The sequence below is a fragment of the Vanacampus margaritifer genome, chromosome 4 (genome assembly GCF_051991255.1).
Source record: "Vanacampus margaritifer isolate UIUO_Vmar chromosome 4, RoL_Vmar_1.0, whole genome shotgun sequence".
NCBI classification, from domain to species: domain Eukaryota; kingdom Metazoa; phylum Chordata; class Actinopteri; order Syngnathiformes; family Syngnathidae; genus Vanacampus; species Vanacampus margaritifer.
Window position 1 is genome coordinate 30,437,597 of NC_135435.1, and position 14,101 is coordinate 30,451,697.

The following is a 14,101-nucleotide window of genomic DNA, read 5'->3' on the forward strand; positions in this document are numbered from 1 at the left end:
CAGACTTGAACTCCTAATCTGAATGTCCATCGTAAAGTGAAAATCTAACTTAATCTTCAAACCTTGTAATTCTCATTTGAAAACGTAACCGTGGCTTCAAACCCTAACCCGACTTGAAACCCAAACTCAAGCTTAAAAAAATGCCATAAAATCCAAACTTGAAGCTGTAATCCTGACTGTTCACCGCTTCCTCAGGGCATGGGTCAAATGCGGAGAAAGAAATTACAAATCAGAAGTTACAAATCAAAAATTTCAAAATAAATCCAGACATACATTGTCCGTCTGTCTGGACACCGTGCGGTAGCTAGCATTTATCTAGATAAATAGCGCCTTGTCAGACTGTTTGGAGAGTTAGCTAGCTAGCGACATTATTAGTATCCATCCATCCATTCATCCATAAACCCCAATACTTGTGTGAACCCCTAATTGAAACCCTAACCCTAACTTGAAACCGCAATATTAAGGTGAATCTGAACGAAAGCGTGCCTTATGTTGGAGCTGACGCTTTGGAACGAGGCTATTTCAAACCAGGAAATGATGAGACCGGAAAAGGTAACAAGAAGTCATCCACCAATCATGCAACACACACTACACGCACACCCACGCAGGTTGTCATGTTCATTTTTAGCAGTGCTTAACGTGCTTTCACGTCATTCTATTTGTTATACGTGCTTCATATGATAAAGGTAATCGAACGGGGAAAAAAAGGTCAATCGAAATGATCAGTAAAGTCGAGGGCAGAAGTTACCGCAGGCTTCCTGTGTAAGATAGTGTTCAAAATCAATAGGGGGTTTGCTGCGACACGTCATGTACATCATGGGTCAGACTCCACCCACAATCAATAAGGTACCTCACAGGGTCCGATAATGTTAAATATCAATAGAGATCTTGACCTCCTGATGGTTAAAATCCCCGCCAGCCATTTTACAGCATTTTGACATTTTCAAGACCCACAGGTTATTGTGTTCAATGATTATTATAAACATCAAATCCATCAAATGACAAAATAGACGGTCTCCTTTCACCAAGAAAAAAAAAAGTTTGATTCTGTCTTTTTCTGTTCTTTTATAAGCAGCAAGTATATTAAAAAAAGGGTAGTTGGCACAAAATGCTAATCACATCAAATCCTCGACGCCATCTACTGGTGGTTGTGCATCAGAAAAGTTGTTTCCAAGTTTGAAATGTACAGAGAATTTAAAGAGAATCTCCCGCCCATCCTTGCAGAGAATTAGAATTGACAAGCAAACGTGTCAGTGAGTAGAAGTGTTTTTAAGTTTTTCGTTTAAAAGAAAAACTCGTAAAATAAATTGGAAAATTATGAAAACATTCTATACATTCAATTTGAAAATGTAATGTCTAATTAAAAGTTTCTTAACGTGACCTTATTCAAGTTTTTTTTGGAATGTGTTGCAGGCATCAAAGTAGATCACTAAAAAGTAGATCAGTTTATACATTAAAAACTCGTACCTACTGTATGTAGTGGGTTCAATTAAATATTGGTTGAAAAAGACTTAAAAACACCAATAAAGTCATTCATAACTTCATTGCAATTGGGGTTTGCAAATTGAAATTAAAAAAAATGAACAAAACTAGTAAATGTATTAAAAATGTCATTAATTTACATATTACAAAAATATATCTTTAATTGAATTTAGCATTTGGAAACCTAGGCTCAATATCACTCAAAATCAATAGCATTCTTGTTTTGAGTAGAATTTCAGGGGAAATGCCTAAAATTTAATCATTACAGTTAAATGTTCAATTAATTATATGAATTCCGAACTGAGTCTCGTAACAACACGACTCTTATGTCAAGGTCCTTAAACACAATTATTCAATTCATTAAATAATTCTTTATTACATTTTTTGTTACATATTGTACACAATAATTAAAAGTTAAATGAATGAAATTATTGTGTAAAAAGCCGAAAATTAATTTGTAAACAAATATTAGCCTTTCATCTCAGGAATGTATGAAATTTTTGTTTCACAATTTCATTTTTCAACCAAGGGACTTTTATTTCCAGGTATCTATGCATCTTAAAAATACTTCCCCCCCCCCAACACATTCAACAACATCCCTCTGTTAGCGTGTGTGTAAAACATTTGGATGCAGGCGAGTTTTTTTTGATGTTGGTGCCAAATTCACACATCTTTATAAGACAGGACAAAATGAGGGAAAATAAGCAACTCATGGGATTGTTTGAAAGACATTTTCTTAAAGAGTCACATTAATACAAAGAGCTATCATGGAATACCAGTACCTTAATATACCGCAGCTGTTATACCACATTTTTATATTCTGTAACATGAGTACATGGTCAGAAGAAGCCAACATTTGCATTGCTTGAGGAGGGCAAAAACAAAACCATTGAAATAGAAAGTGTTCTTTCCGTTAGTTCATCCGTGAAAAGAAAGAACTCGCCATGAAATCCTGCAAATGATCACAACCTGTGTCAGAATGTCTTTGATGGTCACCACAAGAGAACACACAAAAAAGCGGCAAGGAGGGTGGATGTGGTCCCGCCTTGACGCCGTACTCCAGATAGCTCACAACACTCGCTATCCGCGCCCTAAAAGTCCACCAGGAAACGTCCCGTCACGCCACATTTCGACACTTGCTCACTCAGTATGTTTACATCACGTCTGAAACTGAAAATGCATTCCAAATTGGACACGACATATTTCAACACATCAGCGATTGAAGCAGAGTAAGCCTTGGGCCAAGGAATAAAGAAAATTGTTTTCCAATTTTTCGAGCCTACAATGAAAAAAAATTGGATCAAAAATACGTCGGAATTAATTTCCAGAAAGTTGGGTTTTTACATAAAATAAAGTCAACAATTACAAAAACAGGAAAATCAGCAAATTAACTCAAAAAGGTTTGGAATTCCCTATTGAGATGCTTTGCACCGTTGCCACCAGATGGCATCAAATAAACAAAAACATCAAATAGGTGAAGTCCTTAAAAATAATAAACAATTTTTTTTTACCATATTGACCCCCCCCCCAAAAAAAAATAAAAATAAAAGAAGAATTGTGAATGGATGGGGTTTACCGTAATGCTGAAAAGAGGGGAAATCTAATGCATTTTTTAAATTCTTTTAAAATTAGATTCCTATGAAAATACACTATAGTTATGTCATGAGACTTATTTTGAAACATGTCAAGAAAAAGTTGTAAAATAAATAAATAAAGGAAAATACCGTAGAAACGTGAGAATAAATTTGGAGCACAGGGGAAATTTAAAGTTGAAATTTTATGAAAATAAGGCCATCATTTATGTAAAAATACATTTTCAAGAGCAAAGTCATAATTTTGAGTGTAGTAATAACATCTTTATTCTATGAGGGAAATGCCAAGTTTTATGAGAGAAAAAAGTTTAGGGAAATAATTTTAGGAGAATAACGCAAGAAGGTATCATTTATATATAAAGAAAAATTCTTACATTTTATAAAATGTGATGGCAAAATTACAGAAATTTTATTTTCCTAACATTACCATCTACTGGCATTCCGCGTTTAACTTCTTGACTTGATTTTTTTTCCCCAAGTGGCCCTAATACTCCTTAGATGACATGTCCTAGCAGTTAGCTGGACTAAAGCGAGCATGTAAACGTACTGAGTGAAAAGAAAGAAAAAAACACACGCACACACATACACGCACACACACACACACACACACACACACACACATTGCAATTCGCTGATCACTACTAGATCGATAAAGTACCTCCTTGAAGCAGGAGTGGCCGTTTTTATCAGCTTGTTCGCTCAAAAGGCCACGGGTGCGACGACGTGTAGCTCGCTGATAAAACAACAAAGAAAAGAAATATGAAGGACAAGGAACATTTTTCTTGATGACGAGAGCGGATGGTAGAGATAACGTAACTCTACAATCGCAGATTGACATTTCGGTTGAGGTGCAGCAGAGGGGAAAAAAAATACACGGTCAGTTGGCACAGCGTCATGTTTTTTCTCTCTTCGGAAACAGGCTGAAGCAGCGGCCTTGAAATGAAAAGAAAAGAACTTTTCCAGCTCATCTGATGTCGGCTAATTAAGCGCTAATCCGGTTTGTTGAGTCCCGGAGGAGCTAGCTGGCTAGCAGCCTCCAGCGCTGACTCAAGTTGGCAAGTGGCTAACTTCCTTTTCAAGTTTTGGACACAAACGACACACTTTAAAAAGTCTAGCACCTCGGCTGTAGATTGGGATTTTTGGGGTGAAATTTCACGATGAGCCTAAAATGTACCGAATTATAATTTCTACAACCTTTTGTGACCTTTAGCTTTGACCCCACAGCAGTAATAAAGGCAACATGTAGCAGGAAGTTGAAAAGAAGAAGGAACAAATGACTTCCTTGCAGCAAGCTCAGGCTGAAGCTGCTTTCTAAGGCTGCTAGAGAGTTAGCAAGCTAGCAAGTTGCGTACCGTAGCTCAATTTATTTCAACAAATAAACACTCCTCAAATAGACGCCGACCCCCGTTTCCTCCACAAAAACATTGAAAATTTAGCCCCCAAAGCTAGTTTGCTTGCACAAAATGAGATTTAGTAGCCACGTTAGATTTTAACTTCCTAAACAGATGGTCGATGAAAAGGTTTTTGTTGTTGCTTGTGTGCAAAGTCTGGCGGCAAAGTATGACACAGAAAAAACTTTACACAATTCTAATAGCTCAGCACCACAAGGTCAACAAAAACAACAACTTGGGGCCGAAAGCCAGTTTCACGGAGAAACGTGACATTTCATGTCTGGCACGTGAAGAGCAAGAAAAAAAAGTCTCAACAGCACATCACAAGTCAGCCCATTTTGGCAGTGGATTTCGATGACTCATCATAAAACACTCAAAGAAGTCAGCTCCGCATGGTCCCATTTTGACCCAAGACCACAACTTGAAGCGCCCCCTACTGGGAGAAATGTGTCAATGTATAGACAACACCTGCTCCTGATGCTGCCATCACTATTTGTGTAAATACGCCATGTTTTTACTTGAGCCTGTTTCCGAGCTACATCGAGCCTCTTTCTTTTTTTTTTTTTTTGTGGCTTTTCCTCTTGAACATGATAGCGAGCGCCTCGGCTAACTGCCGGCAAGAAAGCGCATAAGCAAAGAAAGAAAACGTTGAATTATTAAAGTCTAAAGTTTCTTCTGTGAGTTTCCTTGCAAGGGGGGAAAACACCTGCAACCCAAAATAGCTCAATTCTTACTCTGGTTAAAAAAAGAAAAAGAAAAAAAGAAGCTGTTTACCCTCCATCTAAAAATGACATCGCATTTGTGTGTGTGAGCAGACGGGGCCGCAGGAACGCTAGATTCCAAGCGAGTGTAGCAGTGAGGTGGCGTTACGCCAAAGTCTTTCTTTGTGGCTTTTACCGCCACCAATCGTCTTTCTGTTGGCCACCCACATCAGTCACAAAAAGGAAGGGGAAATAAAAGTTGGCAAAAAATAAGTTAACATAACTTTTGACACGTAGAACTTTACAATATGTACATTCTCTTTTTGTTTTTCCTTTTTAAATTAAAATAGATTTGTCTGTTTGTCCGACCGGTCCTTTCCTTCTCCTGCCGCCGCTGCGTGTTATAACCGCATCACATTCCAGCCAATCAGAGTACAAAGCCGGCGGCGTCTCGGGTGGGCGGTCGGGCGAGCGCTGCTTTGTCGGGACCTCAACAACAAAAAAGAAATAAATATAAAATATATGTAACATTTCTATATATATTCATAAAACCAAATGCCAAGGTGGAATCGAATTCTTCTTATCAAACGGTGGCCCTTTGTCGTCGTCAATCTCAGTATTTGTGTTTTCTTTCGAGGGAAAAAGAAACGTCTTCAAACCTGTACAGCAAGTAAACAAAATGTAAAAGTGCGTATTTTTTTCTTGTTGTTTTTTGTTTTATCCACGATATCCAAAAGTGTTGCAGGCACTTAAGTCCTTCCCAAACATTGTAGGTGGTTTTCCTCGACACTGACGCAGGGGGTGGAGTCGGGTTTGGCTATTCCCGTACTGGGTGGGTCTCTAGCCCAGGATGTCCAGGTAGACGGGCGTGGCCTTCCCCATGGCAAACAGGACCTTCTGGATGTCCTTGATGTTGAGTCGCTGCTGCGGCTCGCGCTGCCAGCAGCCTAGCATGATGTCGTACACCTCCTTGGGGCAGACGCGGGGCCGGTCCAACACGCGGCCCTGCGTGATGCAGTCGATCACCTGCGGGCGGAGGAGAAACCGTAAGGATGTGGGCTGGGATTTTTTAAAATTAGTATTATTTGTCATTATTATGGGACTGCTGAGCGTAGCAAGCAGCACATATTACTATCCTACAAAAATGGGTTTATTGCGGTTATTATATCATCTTCCACGGATTTTTCCGCTTAAATGCGGCCTGTACCGTAGATCGCACCGGGACAAATGAGGTATCAAACGATGCGGCTCGATCTGACTCGGTGCGGCATTACTTTTCTAGGAATTCCGAGTTACCATGGCGACGCAATTCCCCAAAAACTCCCAAAAAACTCCCATAGGAAATGAATGGAGAAAGGAGGAACAAATTACAGATCAAGCACCTTTTTCCAAGACACGCTGCGCACGCATACGTTATCCGACCGATACGAATTTTAGCTCATTTTGTAGGAATTTTTCCCATCTTTAGCTCAGTGTCAAAATCTTTTTTAAGGAATGTAAGCTCTCCCCTCTGTGCGGGTTCAAAGACAGTGAGCAAACAGCAGACAAATAGCCTTCTTCCATTGTTGTGTATTGCAAGTGCCAGAGTGGAGCAGTTAACTTTAGAGTGGCGGGAACAAATAAATGTACTTCCAAAAGTTTCACTTCAACTCGTCACCATGGCCACAATCTTTGGTCACTAGACATCAAATTCTCACATTTTGTAGTCACGAGTGTCTTCTTTCAGACAAACTAACTTTTATTTGGCTGAGGTGTCATTTAGTACCTTTATTTTCACTTTATGCGAGGACAAGTCGGACGAACTCGCCTATCTCTTCCATGTTAAATTCAGGCGCCTTTCGCTCTTCATTTCTGATAAATCATAAGTTTTCAACCTGCTCTCATTTGGTCATTTTTCATCCGATTAAAAAAATGAGAACATGCTCGTGTTCCCCAAACCCTTGCCGTTCTAACGAGCCATTTCTTGAATCTGTATCTTCAACCGTTAAGTCGTGACAGGCTCTTCTTTGAGGTGTGCGTCTCTCATTCAATCTCAATGCAATGTGGGTGCGTGACGTCACTTCAACTCGTCACCATGGCAACAATCTTTTGTCACTAGACGTCAAATTCTCACATTTTGTAGTCACGAGTGTCTTCTTTCAGACAAACTAACTTTTATTTGGCTAAGGTGTCATTTAGTACCTTTATTTTCACCTTAAGCAAGAGAAGTCGGACTAATTCGCCTGTCTTGTATATGTTAATTTCAGGCGCCTTCCTCTCTCCATTTCTGATAAATCATAAGTTTTCAACCTGCTCTCATTTGGTCATTTTTTATCCGATTAAGAAAATGAGAACATGCTCGTGTTCCCCAAACCCTTGCCGTTCTAACGAGCCATTTCTTGAATCTGTATCTTCAACCGTTAAGTCGTGAGAGGCTTTTGTTGGAGGGGTGCTTCTCTCATGCGATCTCAATGGAATGTGGGGCGCGTGACGGCTCCAAGTCAAATGTGCGTGCGTGAATGTGCATGTTTCTTAAAGAGACAGTAAGATACTTTTAGTTGATGTTGATTATAGTTAACTTCCACATTTCTTGAGCGATTCCAGTGGTTTAAATTTTAAACTGTTCAGCTCATTTACATTTTTTTATGGACAGTAAGATACTTTTAGTTGATATTGATTATGGTTAACTTCCACATTTCTTGAGCGATTCCAGTGGTTTAAATTTTAAACTGTTCAGCTCATTACCAAAGAGTCAGCAGTCCCATTCAAAATTTCCGCGGGAATTTTTCTAGTTGCGGTTATTATATCATCTTCCACGGATTTTTCCGCTTAAATGCGGCCTGTACCGTAGATCGCACCGGGACAAATGAGGTATCAAACGATGCGGCTCGATCTGACTCGGTGCGGCATTACTTTTCTAGGAATTCCGAGGTACCATGGCGACGCAATTCCCCAAAAACTCCCAAAAAACTCCCATAGGAAATGAATGGAGAAAGGAGGAACAAATTACAGATCAAGCACCTTTTTCCAAGACACGCTGCGCACGCATACGTTATCCGACCGATACGAATTTTAGCTCATTTTGTAGGAATTTTTCCCATCTTTAGCTCAGTGTCAAAATCTTTTTTAAGGAATGTAAGCTCTCCCCTCTGTGCGGGTTCAAAGACAGTGAGCAAACAGCAGACAAATAGCCTTCTCCCATTGTTGTGTATTGCAAGTGCCAGAGTGGAGCAGTTAACTTTAGAGTGGCGGGAACAAATAAATGTACTTCCAAAAGTTTCACTTCAACTCGTCACCATGGCCACAATCTTTGCTCACTAGACATCAAATTCTCACATTTTGTAGTCACGAGTGTCTTCTTTCAGACAAACTAACTTTTATTTGGCTGAGGTGTCATTTAGTACCTTTATTTTCACTCTATGCGAGGACAAGTCGGACGAACTTGCCTATCTCTTCCATGTTAAATTCAGGCGCCTTTCGCTCTTCATTTCTGATAAATCATAAGTTTTCAACCTGCTCTCATTTGGTCATTTTTCATCCGATTAAAAAAATGAGAACATGCTCGTGTTCCCCAAACCCTTGCCGTTCTAACGAGCCATTTCTTGAATCTGTATCTCGAACCGTTAAGTCGTGAGAGGCTTTTGTTCAAGGGGTGCGTCTCTCATACAATCTCAATGGAATGTGGGGCGCGTGACGGCTCCAAGTCAAAAATGTGTGTGCGCTCTTAAAGTGACAGTGAGATATTTTTAGTTTCTGTTGATTATGGTTAACTTCCACATTTCTTGACCGATTTTTGTCGTTTAAATTTTAAACTCTTCAGCTCATTTACATTTTTTTAAAATACATTTTCAGGGACAGTGAGATACTTTTAGTTGACGTTGATTATGGTTAACTTCCACATTTCTTGAGCGATTCCAGTGGTTTAAATTTTAAACTGTTCAGCTCATTTACAAGAGTCAGCAGTCCCATTCAAAATTTTTACTATTGTAAGATATCAGGAGAAATGTTACACAAATCCTAAATCGAGTGAATCATTCAAATTCTCCCGTCTTTTTCATTGCACACTTTTCACACGTTCTGCGCGTATTCTCCCCATGCAAATTTCTGGCACACCCACCACCGTGTGTCACCTGGAAATACGTACGTATTCACCTAAGAGGCAGGACGCATTCAAGTCTGAGGAGGTCTGTAAGTCGTGGCGTTTTCCTGAAAATTGTGTGCCATAGAAATCCATTTTGAAATTATAGTGGATGTTTCGTCACGAGTCATGAGGCGCATCATGTTCCGCCCGACACTCTACACTTTGATGAAGAGCATGCGTTTTTTTTATTTTTATTTTGAAAGACATAAATCGGATAAAAGTATTTTAATCAGAATTGAATTGCGCTTAGGACTAAATATGTTTGGCGTTCGCTCAATAGAAAAGCGGCTGTGCCGGATGTGCCGTCTGTTCAATATCAGCGCTGCAAACTTGATGAGCGACATCGAGCAAAAATGTAACTCACCATAGCACCATTACAATGACGACAGTTGTTGTAATGTGGTATGATCGGGACACATTACGGCCATTGGGCATATTCATGGTTTAGCGCCTGCCGATTGCATTTTTTTCTCTCAAATTTACCCCACCCCAATATTAGCTTAATATAATTAATAATTCTAAATAAATCATTTGGCATTGCAAATTTAACATTAAGATTGTGGTGGAAAACAATCGAGCGAATTGTACTGTATTGAACCACAATTGGAGTGACTCCCAACAGTTATAGTAATTGGAGTAAATCATATGGTTACTGTAGTAAATTGTTTTGCATCGTAATTGCAATCATCAATAATATCGGTTTGTAATTGGAATAAATAAATCTCATTGTAACCACTCATTTCTATTGCATCATAATTGGAGTAAATGATATCATAACTAAATAAGGTACAACACCGAATCACAATTAGCACGATTTGCATCGTAAAGTAAGCGGAAGAAATCGTATAGTAGCTCATAATAAAAAGAGACGGATTGCTTTGCTTGTTGTGTCAAAAATTCTAAATCATTCAATAACTTTGCTAAAACACGACATTCATTACCCGAGTTTGTTGACACTTAAAACAAAGTCATGGGGATTGTCTACTATTTTGAAACACAAAAGTCGATCTTTATTAGGAATTGGAACGGAGCGGTGCCAACTGTGTGGGCGGCTACTTTAAGACCTCGCTAACAGGATGACTGATTGTTGCCTTTGTTGGGCTTGTTCTCCAATTAGCTGCGTGAATAATTGTTGTTTTGACACTCTGACGTTGCTTCGTGGGACCATTATTTCCAAGCAGCACGCGTGGCCATAGTCTTCATTTCGAGCTTAAAAGTCAGCTTTTCTTTTTTTTTTTTAGGTGGGTAATTACCGACCTACTGCCGCTGGCAAGGGGGGAGAGTGGACCCCGTTACACACACACACACACACACACACACACACACACACACACACACACACACACACACACACACACACACACACACACACACACACACACACACACACACACACACACACACACAGTTGAACAAACACACAATTGTATTAATTTCATATCCAGCTAACAGCAGTGTAAAAACACAACTCATTGAATAATTTGCTCCAATTTGAAGAGCCGTTTTAGAGGTAACAAATGCATGCTAATGAATAAAACCCAAAAATGTTTTATACCCAACTACGTTTTTTTAAATATTTTGCCCTTCACTCCCAAAAATGTATTTCTAAGTTTTTTTAATAGATATTTTTTAATGCTAGAGCATATAGACTTTAATGCCTTCTGACTTGAAGAGGTCGCTTAAAGCAATGGTGGTATCACAAAAAAAACAGCCAGCAGGTGGCAGCAGAGTATAAGAGATCAGCCAAGGCCACGTTGCAACAAGCTCTTTTTGGCAGTGTTTTCGCCAGGAATGGGAATATCGATGAAACTTAGCTATATTCTAATGCTAATTGCTATACTTTTTTTCCCCCGATGAAAGAAGAGACTCTAATCTTTCTTTTGCTAGGTTCTATGTTTTGATAGCAATAGAACACAATATTCTGTGGGCCTTGCAAAATCCGTCAAAATCCAGTAAAACAGCCAGGAGCGAAGGGGGTTGCTTCAGTGAAAATGGCTGGGAGTGAATGAGTTCAACACAGAGAAACAAAATGAAAATGAATCTCCAAAACGTGACTGTTTACCTCGTTGTTGCCCAGCTGAAACCAAGGCTGCTTGCCGTACGTGAAGATCTCCCACAAAATGACGCCGAAGCTCCACACGTCGCTCTCTGTGGAGAACTTCCTGTACATGATGCTCTCAGGAGGCATCCAGCGGATGGGGAGCATGGTGTGTCCTCCGACCTGATTAGAGGAGAAGGAGATTAGAATACACAGCGATAAACAACACACAACGAGACGCACTCGGGAGAATATTCAGTCATCAACGCAAGTCGCGGCGTCGGGGGATTAAGTGTCCTTGCGTGTAAGTGATACGCCGGGCTTAACATCTCATGAATATCTGCCGCCATTCGCCATTGGATGGCGAAGAATCATCCGGGCGCCACCTGTTCCATTACACACAGCGGTGAAATCCTTTAGGGTAGGGTATTAAACAAGACTTTTGTCTGTGGAGGCGAAAGCCTTCCCCGAGCGCTCCGAGGAAGTCTCGTGATCGCTTTGTCGATCGCAACTGCTGAAAAGCCAGCGCTTGCTGATGTTCATGCAAACCTTTAAAGGCTCTTCTATAGGCTACGTATGCATTCACGGAGCAGGGAAAGCACTCGGAATCTCATGAAATGGCTTCAAAGGCAGCCCCATATTAAATGAAGTCACGTAAAATCCTCCAAGGCTGAGGATTAATCCAGGAAGCAATCATCCATCCATGTATGGATCCATTAATCCACCAGTCCGTTCATCTTCCTGTCAACTGCCTATTTACACATCTGTCCGCCGATGACTTCATACATTCATCTACTGATCCATTTGATCCATCTGTCCATGCATCCATCCATTAATTCAGCTTTTTCATCCATTCATGTCCAGCCATCCATCAATCCGCCCCATCATCTATCAACACATTTGTTCATCCATTAGCTCCGTCTGGTCCTTTTATTCATCTGTCAAACTGTCGGACCATCCGTCCTTCTTCTGGCGATCCATCCATTGAGCTGTCCACATTTATCATTCCATCCGGCCATCTTGGAATCCATGAATGGATCCAACCACCCAACCAACCATGCATACATGAATCGATGGATTTGCCTGCCACGAATGTCCGTCCAACGGTTCTTCTACCCTTTCATTCATCAATCTTTTGGTCCATTCATGTATGGTACCTTTTCCATCCATTCTTCTGACTGTCTATCCATCCGTCCGTCCATCCATCCATCCACACTTGTTAATCCATTTTTTTAATCATCTTTTATTCATCCAATCCTTCTGACCATCCATCCGCACATCTGGCTTCCCATTTAGGGATCCAATCGTTGCAAGCATCAGTCCAAAACCTCCGCGTACCAATTTGCACATTTGTATAAATAACCCTTCAAATTGGGCATGGTTCGATAAAGGCTTGGTATGAAAACGTCAACCTGTGCACGGGTAGCAGGCAAAGAGAAAGCTTAAGGCAGAGAAAGGATGTGCACGCTGTGATCTCTTTAATGGCTTCAAAGGCAGCCGAACATGAAATGAAGTCCCCGTCGCTGTAAATCCTCCAAGGCTGGATATTAATCGATCAAACAATCATCCATTCATCATAACGCCTCTCAGCTTCCATTTGCCGGCATGGGTTTTAAAAATCTATTTCCCTCTTTCTCGTGCCCGCGTGCGGCTGCTTTAATCACAGCGGCGACGAGCTGGACAAGACGGATGTGGCGAAGAGCGGCGCAGTCTTGCGCTTTTCGGCTCGACGCGCTAAGACAATATTAATCACGGATATCACAGAGATTACAACGGGGTCTCGTAACAGGGGGGGTCAAATTACACTATTGACAGATCATATAAATAACACACGGCCACAGCATCAAGCCGACGGCTGGAAGAACAATTCATCCGTGCTGTTCCGCCCTTAAGAGAATTGTTGGAGAGGACAAAAGATTCCGATCAATGGAGGTCCTGACTTCAATATTTTGTTGCGTCTGCCGCCTTGCTCACTTTGCAATCGGAGCTTGCACAATTTACGAGAAATGGCCGTAACCTCTCGCAAAGTTATTTGGCTGTACTACAAAGTGTTTTGAAAATGATAGCCCAATAGTATAGAAGGAAAGTCAGGGCAGTCCATTGGTTGTTGTTTTTTGAAATGATGCTACAGCAGGCGGAAAAGCGGCGCTACGCAAACAATCTAGACGGCAATCAATCGCTTAACATATTCTCTTTAAGAATTAGTACCTAAAGAAACACTAACCTTAAACCTAAATCGATGAACCCTAACCTTAACACAAACAAAAAGCAACCCTACTAACCATAACCTAACAAACTGTACTGACTAACCTAGAACCTAGACCTAACCAAACCCCTGTAAACCCAACCTTAATACCACAAACCCAAATCTTGTTAACACAAACCTTGATAATTCTAGCCCTGCTAACTCTAACTTACTTAATTCTTACTAACTCTATCCCCTAACCCAACTATACTAACCCTAACTCAACCAAACACAGCCTTACTACCTCGTACCCTACTAACCCAAACCCAACCTAGACCTAAAAGGCTGACCTCTAACAGTACTAACGCTATGAACTTTAACCTTACATATTGTCCGTTAGTTCAGTCAGTAATCCGTTCATCCATCCAACCAAGTACAAGTATTTGCCCATCCATCTCGCGGCTCGCCACTCCCGCACCCTCGGACTCATCCGTCTATCCAGATGAGCAGCCATGCGGCTGTCCATCCATCCGTCCATCCGTCCGTCCATGCATTTGCCTATCTGGCCGTCCGCAAGCCCACAGATCCGTCC

General features: G+C 40.7%; 1 protein-coding gene across 1 annotated transcript in view; it reads right to left on the reverse strand.

The window, feature by feature from the left end:
• Positions 1–1,873: 1,873 nt before the first annotated feature.
• Positions 1,874–14,101, reverse strand: part of ntrk3b (neurotrophic tyrosine kinase, receptor, type 3b) — a 269,219-nt gene continuing 256,991 nt past the window's right edge. The window contains exons 17-18 of the mRNA XM_077563793.1: positions 11,349–11,507; positions 1,874–6,192 (exon numbers count right to left, since the gene is read on the reverse strand). Coding sequence (XP_077419919.1) covers positions 6,007–6,192; positions 11,349–11,507 — 345 coding nt within the window. The 3' untranslated portion in view covers positions 1,874–6,006. The remainder of the gene's footprint in view (positions 6,193–11,348; positions 11,508–14,101) is intronic.